This window comes from Penicillium cinerascens, assembly GCF_028974065.1.
Source record: "Penicillium cinerascens strain IBT 15544 chromosome Unknown contig_9_segment0_segment0, whole genome shotgun sequence".
Classification (NCBI taxonomy): domain Eukaryota; kingdom Fungi; phylum Ascomycota; class Eurotiomycetes; order Eurotiales; family Aspergillaceae; genus Penicillium; species Penicillium cinerascens.
Genome location: NW_026695296.1, coordinates 469,153 through 479,766, shown reverse-complemented (window position 1 = coordinate 479,766; position 10,614 = coordinate 469,153). Strand labels below are relative to the sequence as shown.

The following is a 10,614-nucleotide window of genomic DNA, read 5'->3' as shown; positions in this document are numbered from 1 at the left end:
CTGCGTGTACCCGAAGCCCGCGTGTGCAGAGTCCCACGCCCACGCCTCCCAAGGTTGGAATGAAGCTCCACCCTTTCGCAGGGTCATTCCCAGGGTTGTCTCGAACGTGCCTGTTTACTTTGAGGCATTTAAGAACCACCTTGAGTCTCGCACAGTCTTGGATCTTGGCTTAGGGCGCCTGACGGAGTATTGGTGAGACCCTCGTTGCTCCCGTGGATGTCCATCCCCCTTATGAGGGAGGCACTGAAACCGCGCAACCCGGGTCGCGTGGCCTGCGAAACATTCCCGAAAGGAAAAAGGAGAAAGGGAAAGAAACTAATTGCCATCCCGACCAGGAAGCCATCAACAGACTGAGAAACTATGTCCCTCCGCCAACGGCGTATAGCCAGGTCCCGCTGTCCAGGCGGGCAGCTGTGCTGATCCTGCTTTATGCCGATCCTAGTGGGAATCTTAGGGTCGTGATTACGATGCGGTCCAAGACATTGAGTTCGTGTACGTACCTCTTCCTCGTTTTCAGGGCGTTATGCTGCACGACATGCTGACCCTGGCCGAGACAGATGCAGGAGAAGCGGCATTACCAGGAGGTACGTTCAGAAGGGCTATGGAAAAAGAAAAGTCAAAAAAAGCAACCAAAAAAAGACAAAAAAGAAAAAAGAAAAGCAAGGCTGCATACCCCGAGACTGTTATGTTTAGAAAAGGAGAAAGGGGAGAAAAAGGGGCATCCCAATTGTACAACCCATAGGATGAGCGTTAACGGAAACAGGACGAGCAGATACCCTGGCGGAGACGCCGTTCCAGACCGCGCGTCGCGAAGCAATGGAAGAGATCGGGCTGCCCGAGATCGATCAGTCGCTGCCGCACCCGTTCGCCGTCGAGCACCTTTGCGAGTTGCCGGCAAATCTTGCCAAAACGGAGGTGGTGGTGCGTCCCTGCGTCGCGCTGCTTCATTCGTATGATGCGGCCACCGGGGAGAATGCTGATCCGGAAGTCTCGTTGATTCCCAAGTTGGACGCGAGAGAAGTGGCCGCCGTGTTTACGGCGCCCTTTCATTCCTTCCTGTGTATGAAACAAGAAGAACAGGATTCGGAGGACTGGTATCAAGGATCGTGGAGTCGATGGCACAACTCAAATTGGCGCAGTAGGTTTCCCTCCCTGCATCTGTCTCCCCGTGTCCCCGTCTCCTTCATACCCGTAGCCCTCCCTTCGAGCCGGAAGGCAAATCCTGGAAGCTTCCCTTCACACATGGGAGTGGATCGGCTGTCAAACCAGACCCACCTCCATGTTTGCCCAGGAACCGAGTGGGCCGTGACACCCTGGTCTTTGTTATGGTTTCTTTTTCTCCCGTTTTTACCAGGGCTGACGAGTGGGGTAACCACCACTAGTGCATCAGTTCTTTGTTCGCGCCAATGACGCCCTGGTCAAGCCTCGCGGAAGCCCCGAGCAGAATGTCACGAGTGACGAGACGCGACACCGGGTCTTTGGCATGACGGCACGGATCGTCGTGGATGCGGCTCGACTGGCCTATGCACAGGAGCCGGAATTCGAGCATAACAGCCACTGGGGCGACGAGGCCATGATCGCCAATTTGCGGCGTATGGGTCGGCTCAGCGAGACCCGCAGGCCCTCGGATGAACTCACCCGTGAAACGATGGAGAAAGCGGCCAAATTAAGTTAGTTCAGCGCAAGGTCGAAGCGGAGTCGACCCGGACCTCTGCATGAGGTGCCCTGTGCCTTGCTTCGTTCGTTTGGCAATGCCCGATTCTGTTAGCGTATTACATGGGGGAATCTTTAAAGTGCATAGCGTCTGTGGCTGCCTTGGGTTACTAGGGTTACTCCACTGCCACGTCCGATGCCTCTTCAGGCCGTGTCACTTGCCTTAGACTTGCCCGGGTAGATAACCATACCTCAATTCTACAGGTCGTCTCCTCCTTGCAGCCCCTCGCGTTGTGTCCGTGCACACGCCGATCGCGTACTCGACGTATATCATCGTAGTGTTCCTGCTTCTCTTTGTTCTGAGGACTCCCGTGGAAACCCCCGTGGACCGTGGACCGTGGACCGTTGCCCGGCGTCTGGCTCTCTTTGTCGGAGTCCTTCCTCTCTTTTGGATATAATCTCTTTTATTGTGCACCCAGCCATGCTACCGAATCATCCGTATTCCCACGCTTCCCACCGCATGGCTCCCCCCGTCCGGCCTTCTCGGTCCCTGGAAGGCCTCGAACGAGTCATCCCGCCTTCACCTAAACAACCCTTCTTTCCCACCCGCTCCGACCTGTTTCTTAACAAACCGCTTCCCGCAAAACCGGTCCCCGACGAACCGGCCGAGTACTCGTCCGGTATGTGGTCTGACTCCAGCGACAGCGAGAGCGACAGTACCGTCGATAGTCTCGGCAGTCCTAGCGAACCTCGCAACTCGACCGAGTCCTATCCCATCTTCGTCAGCTCGGATTCAGACGACTTCATGGTCGATCACCCGGCACCCGCCGATCAGCTAAATTTGGGCCAGATCCGCCCATCTCCACTACGCGTCCTCTCCAGCGACTCGCGCACGGACTCGGTCGCTTCTGGCACGGACGTTGTCGCTGAAGCTTCGGATGCCCAGTATGGTCGACCGAGTCAGTGGACGCAGAATCGAACCGGGACAAATCACTACTTCAGGGAAAAGAAGTGGGATTTCTTCCCGGAACTGGCCACCCCGTCGGCGTTGCAGGCTGGTGGACGAACCAGCCCGGGCATCAGGTCGGGAAAGACACGAAAGAAGGAGGGTCGCTTGAATCTCGCGGCCAAGCGTCGTCGGTGGCATTCTCTCGATCGGGCCGGCTTGGGGCTGGCTTACGGGGTTCGAGACTCGATCAAAACATACGTCCACCGCACACTATCAAAGGACTCGGGCGAGACCAAGGCCAAAGAATCACCACGACCCTCAACGGCACCACTGGATGAACCCGACGAGCAAACATCATACGCTTGCCCAAAAACACAGCAATCGTGCATGGACCTGAACATGCAACTACGAGCTCTATCAGTCTCAACTGCCTCGAGCAGCCTCGAGCCGCCCTCGAGCCCCCGCTCAATCCGCACCCAACACTCATCCCCGGTCCAGCGACCGAATCAACTCGCAGTGCCGATGACCCCGTACCAAAAGTACGGCTCCGCCGCCTGGGAAACACCCAAGAAATCCAGACGCACCGTCCACGCCCGGTCCTCCAACTCTGACGGCCCGTCATCACCGGACCTCACCTACGCAAACCCTACACCGCCGCTCTCCCCACCATTCAAGAGGCAGCTGCAGCAAAATACCCGAAACGCGGCGCGTGTCTTGCAGGGTGGCACCAGCCACGTCCTGGTGGCGCTCGACGGGGCGAAGAGAAAAATCTCCGAATCAAAAGATGAGCGTCGACGCGAGGCATTGAAGTCTCAGATCAAGCTGATTGGACCCGTTAACCCAAACTCTCATGGCCTGTGTGAACCATGGGTATGATTTCACATATTCTACTCTTGTTGTTTCCTAATTATTTTTTTAATACGGTGTTTGGATTTGGATTTGGATTTGGATTTGGATTGGATTGGATTGGATTCGGCTTCTCACGACGATTACGACTTGGTACTGGACACTCCCTTGTATTCCCTTGGCTCGCATTTTCATCATTCATCATTCATCACTCATCATTCACCACTGCATCTCGTTGGACTGGTCTTTTGTTTTAGCATATACCGCAGGCGTTGACACGGCCACGGCCAAATCTCACTTCTACTTCTCCCATTTGGGAACAACACAACAAACCAATCCGTTGACCTAAACCCACATTCGTAACCATACCCACTTGTAACCCCATCATGGAGTACCGGCAACTCCATCTGCAGCGCACTCTGCATTACATGCGTGGATCTTCGCTGCTGACTGGTCGGATTTCACCTGCAGCCCCTCTCCGACCCTCCGAACCAACCATTCCCATCTGCAGAAACGCCGCAATTGACTTCTGGTCGGTGAATTGGATAGCCAACGGTTGAGCATCGTGGGGCCGTAGCCCCTGGGAGGGGGGGGCTCGAGTCGTGGGCATTGACTGAAATGGCGGTCTGGTAACCTTTCACGCTTGACGTGTGTGCCCCTCGCGCGATATCTCATAATAGTATTTGCGTTTTGTACCCGTACCCCTGTCACCGACATTTGGCGATCGGGTCGTGTGTGGGGTTGCCTTGATACGCAAGGTGATTATTGTTTTTTCGTGGCTGATCATCGTTCCCCGCCTGCTGATCGACGGATCGGCGATGCGATTTATTTCTCACTATTTGTGGAACTGGGGTCTTCCTTGTCCCTTCGGTGGGGACTTGAGCTGGCACGAGAGGATGGCTATTGGTTGCAGATTGTATGTTGGGGGTCTAGAATTCACTTGTTCGGGGCGTTTCTGGCTTGGGTTTAGACATGGTGACTTGGGTCTCCGAGGATGTTCAAGACCGGTGCGAAATCCAAGTAAGCATTTGACGTCATATTTAGGCGCATCTGAGGTCAAAGAGAGCCTGTTTGTGGCAATGGCTCTTGAACTATCTTGTGATGGTAAATTGTCGCTGTTGGAAGGTTATCTCACATACTAGCGAGATTATTGGTAGGTATCTCTTGTCAATACGTATTAGATGAGAGCGTGTAGATTAAGCTATAGAATGGGACCATGGGTTAACCAGCAGCTTAGACTGAATGAAAACTCTATGATAGATCAGATAAGATCAACAGGTGGATTGAGTTTCCATCGCAACCCAAACAATAGTCTGTGGATCTTAACTCATCGCTTACCATTGGGTCCATCACACGAGCATACCCATTCCCTTGGTTCCAGATCGCGCTACGTTTAGCCTGATTACTTTTCTGGGATAGTCCATAGCTATAAGCATTCGCTAGTGGACTCTAGGCATTTTCTAAGGATTTTCTAAAATGGAAAGAGCCAGAGCACGGTGATCTCGTCATCGACGTCATCCTCTGGGGATCTACGCTGACCCCATCGTCTTTTCGATCCATATGCTCAACTATATTACGTTCTGTTACTCGGTCCCTTTCTGTATAGATAAATTCGGGTTGAAAACACCCTGCCCACATTTATGCCACGGCTCTTGAAAATCACGGAATCCCCAGCTATATCTTGCTCTGGCTTCGTGCTTGGTTTCTCCACCAGTCTTGACTAAACTGGTAAGCGTCAATGCTGTTTATCATTAATTATAGAGAGATGCTTTTGTGGAACATGTAGAATGTGGATTATATTAGTTGCGTCTTTAGGAATCCCTATATTTCTTTTTGCCGAAAGTATCACTGCGAAACCCCTCTCTCGGTGGTGGGTGATCAGCACGAAGGGCAGCTGGGCAACTGACTTTTTGTTTGGTCAAGCCATGTGAAATGGTTTATCGCACCAGGTCTGGCCGATGGAGATGCTGCGTGACAGAATATTTAGACCTGTAGTGAGATTTTTGGGTCTTGTTGTGGCGGGCACAGGAAGTTGGACCAGGAGTATTCTTCAGAGTTGTGAGGATACGGGCATGGAGCAGCAGTATCCCGGTGACGATGATAGAGAAACCGAAATCTCGCGTTAAATAGCTGAAGGTTGAAGTCTTGTCAGAGATACAGGGTTTCAAAACATTGTTCGTGATGCTTACGTACCATGAAGCGTTTTTGCATCAATCTTTTTCTTCAATGGATGTGACTTCACACCTCCTTGTATTTGTTCGCTTGGTGGACATGGTGAACAGGTGACCAAGGGAAGTGTCCAAGAGGGACGGTGAAGAATCCATTGCTCTGGTCGAAGACACCGGCAAAGGCGTTATACCAAGCAGTGATGGCTGCCAGTATGCCGCAAATCCCACCAGCCTTCTGCACTGCAATGATCATGCCAGAAGTAGAGTTGCAATGGAAATGGGTGATTCCCAGCAAGAGGTAGTTGAGGTCGAGGAAGAAAAAGATCAGGAACATGGCAATGCTGGACTTGAGGGTGCATAGCAGCATGAGGGTTGTGAAGATGAACCATGCCTATTTGCTGGATGAGTATACGAGTTTGCGATAATCGACGAGAGCACAAAGGACCGTCGACGTACCATCATGAAAATTCCCATCAAGACCTCGGCCTGACACGTTCCGGCCATTGCCTCAGCTGCAGGATTGGTGATATCAATTTCGGAGAGGGTGGCGAAAGTAATCCAATAAGCACCAAAAGAACAGAACGTCGTCGCGCCAAAGGTGTTGCCAAGGGCCATTTCCCTGATTTGATGTTATTTCGTGCTCCCACACAAGCGAGGTATCGAACCCAACTCAAGCAGCATATAACATACCACATACCAGCCAAAATCTGACAGATCCCGCCATAATTCAAAGCCAAGCCGATGTTAATACCTGTTACCGTACCATTCGCCATGTACAGGTTCATGGAGTTCGAGACAAATGAGGTGAGTGCAAATGCACAGAGGCCCAGAGGCGCCGGGTTTGCAAATTTTCGTACAACTTCAGGTCGGGAGACATGCTCCAAGTGTCTGTGGTCTTGTTTGAAGGGCGGTTCTTGTGACTGCGGTAGATTGGGCGGCAGAGGTGCGTAGTTATGGCCAGACGGTGAACCGATAGGAGTAGGAGCTTGTGAAACCACGGGAGTGCAAGCCTGTGATTCCACGCAGTGCTGGCTACATACTGTAACGGCAGGCTGAGTCATCTTCAGGTCGTCCATGTTAATGACCTGCTCCATTAATCGTGACTTTTTGAAGGCAAAGCTGGTGAGTCGGAGGGCTGAATGTAAAAACGTAAGTGTAAAGGGCTTAGAACGAGTAAACAACGCTTGTCGATAAAAGTGAAAATTGAAGTTGTGTTATTAGTAGGGGCCGAGGATGGTTAATATTCCTCATTTGGAACGCAGTATTCCTCAGGAATATCCATCGGCAGGGCAAGCGAGAAATCAGGTTTCGCCACCTCGAAAGCTTATAGGTTCTTCGCAGGCCAAGAGGAAGACGCCGAAGCCCGGGAATAGAGTCATGTGCATATCTCAGTCGACCTAGCGAGAGTTTAGCGAACCTGTTTCCCGACAGTGCCAACTGAAAAAAGCATTTCGATCCTACGGTGTGGGCTATGAAGTAAAAAATCGATCGGATGCAGTTAGGCTACGGGTAGTGCCGCGGAATTGCTTCGTGTCTATTGGTTGGGTTCTCCGTGTCAACACCGGTCAAATCTGGGCTGGAACTCTGTAGAATCTGCATCGATCTTTAAAGATGCACGATTTGGTCGTCAATGGCAGTCAAGGTGCTAGACGTCCAATAAGGCTACAGTTTCCAAATTCGCGCATGTCTCCTTCTTGCATGGACTTGACGCGTGATGGACTACTCGGTGATGTGTTAGGCGGATGGCGTGCGCGCAGATCGTATCAAGAGAGTTTTTTAACGTAATAGTCCTAATTTCTCCGATCGTGTCATTTTGGGCGATCCCCCACTTAGCGCTTTTAGATACTCCCGTAGTTCCTTGGATTGGCAGAGCCGTGAGGTTTAAAGTGTTGGGCGCAATCTTGTCTTGTCGATGTGTTCACAGGGGCACTCTTTCGAAAGGCCAAAGATTAAGACTGGATTTATAAAGATGGAGTTGTATTTCTTCGGGGTTGCTAGGTTGGCAGCGCAAGGATCGCTGGTGCGGAGGACGGCGGCCTCCGCAACACTGGAACCGTGGTTCGCATATTGTCAGGTACATACCTATTTTCCGGCATTGAAGCATGACCCTTCAGAGCCTGCGCATTGAAGACGGGTAAAAATACATTGGCCTAGGCTCGTGTAGAACCAGCTCCGTAGAAAAGCTTTCAAGTTCATTACAGTTGGGTCAAAGCGCCTACTTTGAACTTGTTTTTATGTTTGAATTCTCCGGTTGATTGCCACTCTGCATAGTATCATCCCCCCAGGGCCATTACCCTCTCTGTCGCCCCTCTCCTTTTCTAGTCCTTGCAATCATGCACTTCGCTGTACCCGTCGCCGAATGTCATTGACGTCAATGGGCACTCCCATCTCTGTAAGCTCCGCGACCAAGCCGGCGAAAGTTGGACCGAATGAGGTCGACGAAGGCTTTCCGTAGGTCTCTTCGAAGGTTTCGTCTTCACCAACAAGGATCTTGTAACTCAGCTTGGCATATTTTCTAGCCCCCGCTTCGAATTTGGGCTCCACTAGATGATACGCTTGCGAAAGCGTCATCCAAATGTCCACCATGCCCGGGACGACAAGACCCCACTTCTCGACAACCATTTCAGCGTGTGAGGATCCTTTCAGGCCTCCCCCTGTGAAAAGGAAGCCCAGCGAGCCGAGTGTCTTGAGTACATACTCCACGACATGTATGGACCATCCCCAGCGTGCATACGCCTTGGCGATGGCGAAGTACATATTCCACATGCTGAGACGGGGCACTGCAGAAGCTGGTTCGGAGTATGTGCGCTCTATCTTGGCCAGAACGTCGTTCAAGCGGTCGACGTTGGGTCTCTGTAGACTTTTGCAGTAATTGTCGACAACTCTTATGAGTTGCAGCCTCCTTGCAAGAACATCGTCATCTGTTCTTTCGATGCTCTTGCAGATTGCGCAGTCGCATTTGAAGCCCCAAAAAGAGTGGTCGGGCTTGCCCTTGATGCAGTCGCCTTCGGGAGGCTTGTAGCAGAAAGTGATCTCGGTGCCTTCCGGGATGTCCGCTGCGGCGCGGACTATGAGCATGTTACCGATGAAACTCCGGAAGGAATTTCCGTAGCAAGCATGGTTCACGTGGGACGCAAAGGGCCATACACCGGCTAATCTAATGCGGTCGTTTGTTGGGGCTTTCAGGTGGGGATCGCGGGAGGATCTGAGGCTGCCGAAAGAATTGAAGGCCACGATTCGGTATATGAGAAACCTAAAAGCTATTAGTTGGGGTATTATGGTTGAGCATATTGTTCAAATAACTAACATGTCAAAAACAAGTGCTCCATCAACAAATGAGGCTTCAAAGGGTGTGTATGAGCCGTGATGAAGATCACTGAGCTTTGACAGAAGAGATGGGACCTTGAAGATTCTGTCAGTTGCCAGCTTGGCAAGTTCACGCTGCTGCGTTCGGTAGATGAACTGTTCAAATTCCACGTCATTTTTTCGGTCCGTCTTTGGTGGGGTGAAGACTGCATAGGAAAATGCATTTTCGCAAAAGAGCAAATCACCGGCCTTTACGGTCTTCGTTGTGAATACCCCACGCCCTCGGGATTCCGTTTGTTTGATTTCCACCGGTCCGATATATGTCGCGCACTCCATTATTGGGACTTCTTGCTTCTTGCAATCCTCTTGCATCTCCTTGAACTTGTACTTCCCCTTTTCCTTTTCTAGCAGTCGAGAGATAGACAGAGAGAGGCAAATTTTGGCACTGGAGCTTTGGGGGTACTGTTTCAGGCATAGCTTGATAACATCAGTGCATTCCCGGTATTTTTCCAGGTTGTAGAGTGCCATCGCTTTGCAAAGGATAGCATCCTCGAAGAGTTCAGCGTCACTTGACAACGAGCCAAACTCCGAGAGGATGGCTTCGAAACAGCCAAGTTTCCAGTATGACAGGCACCGTGACAATTTCAAATTGATTGTATGGGTTTCTTCCTTCTCGGGGAATTCGAGAGCTTTTGCGTAGCTGTGGCTGTTAGCAATCTTTGCTTCTGGATCAGTGGAGTATTCAATGTACCATTCGATGGCCAGATGAAATTTGTCCTCCTCGAAATGACAGTCCCCTTTCACTTCCCAGGTGTTCAATGTTGGGCTTTCTATCTTCTCCTCTCTCCACTCCTCCGGGATCAGTTCGTCATAAGGTGAAAGATACTTGGCATCGGAAGGGTGGTTGACTCGGATCCCGCATTGTCCCTTGCCCGTCCATTTCAGGTAAGGTTCTTTCACGATCAAGATGGTGCCTCTCTCTAGGCCATCCCCCAGAAGCCGGGAGGGAGGGAGTTGAGAAAGCATAATAGAAATCTGGTTGCCTCGTTCATCCTCGATGATGACGGAAACCAGGGCGGAGATGGTAGGCGAGGTGATGGTTCTCACAAGAAGATAGGATCCAGCATTGTGAGATTCAAAGACGAGGTCATTCAAAAAGATCTTGTTGAGATCTTTCAAGGGCTTGGAACACGGATGGTGGGGGGAATCAACGAGCCCGACAGCAGTAAAGCTTCAGTAAATGGCTCGACATTTGTGTTCCCTCTCGACTCAAGCTGTGAAGCCGCCATTTCCGGCTGCTCATCGCCAGGATCGCACGGGTGTTTGCCGGTTTGGCCAATCTGCAGGTCCTTCAAGTCCTCATACAGGCTGTGGCCGGACTGTGGCCCGGAACCGACACCTTGCCGATCCATCGCCTTTGGTGTGAGCTGGTGGATGAGATCAGGTATTCGGAATGTGTGAAGACGTTTGAGATGGTTGAAGATGAAGTTGGTGATGTGGGTAAAGGAGAGGGAAAGGGTCAAGTTGATGAAACAGGGCGGGGATAGAAGTGTTTGAAAGTGAGAATCCAGGTGTCGTTCTAATGAGTGAGGAAGCACAGGTGTGAAGAATCAGAGGTTGAAAGATGCGGAAGTGAGAAAGTTGAATAAGGCTGCTGCCCGTGGCAATTTACGCCTTTGACACCGAGGCAAT

At 51.4% G+C, this 10,614-nt stretch overlaps 4 protein-coding genes across 4 annotated transcripts; 2 read left to right on the top strand and 2 right to left on the bottom strand.

Annotated features, from left to right (window-relative positions):
- Nucleotides 1-535: 535 nt before the first annotated feature.
- On the top strand, nt 536-1,675 carry N7498_006991 (NUDIX hydrolase; the record flags this gene model as incomplete). Its single annotated transcript, XM_058454053.1, has 3 exons — nt 536-584; nt 764-1,138; nt 1,383-1,675. The coding sequence occupies 3 exons, from the start codon at nt 536-538 to the stop codon at nt 1,673-1,675; spliced, it is 717 nt and encodes a 238-aa protein (XP_058306302.1).
- A 498-nt stretch (nt 1,676-2,173) lies between these two features.
- Nucleotides 2,174-3,478, top strand: N7498_006990 (uncharacterized protein; the record flags this gene model as incomplete). Its single annotated transcript, XM_058454052.1, has 1 exon — nt 2,174-3,478. The coding sequence occupies one exon, from the start codon at nt 2,174-2,176 to the stop codon at nt 3,476-3,478; it is 1,305 nt and encodes a 434-aa protein (XP_058306301.1).
- Nucleotides 3,479-5,686: 2,208 nt separating this feature from the next.
- Nucleotides 5,687-6,710, bottom strand: N7498_006989 (uncharacterized protein; the record flags this gene model as incomplete). The annotated part of the gene is made up of 3 exons (XM_058454051.1): nt 5,687-6,007; nt 6,073-6,235; nt 6,307-6,710. The coding sequence occupies 3 exons, from the start codon at nt 6,708-6,710 to the stop codon at nt 5,687-5,689; spliced, it is 888 nt and encodes a 295-aa protein (XP_058306300.1).
- Nucleotides 6,711-7,947: 1,237 nt separating this feature from the next.
- On the bottom strand, nt 7,948-10,334 carry N7498_006988 (uncharacterized protein; the record flags this gene model as incomplete). The annotated part of the gene is made up of 3 exons (XM_058454050.1): nt 7,948-8,869; nt 8,924-10,094; nt 10,115-10,334. 3 exons carry the CDS (start codon nt 10,332-10,334, stop codon nt 7,948-7,950), a joined length of 2,313 nt encoding a protein of 770 aa, XP_058306299.1.
- Nucleotides 10,335-10,614: the final 280 nt, after the last annotated feature.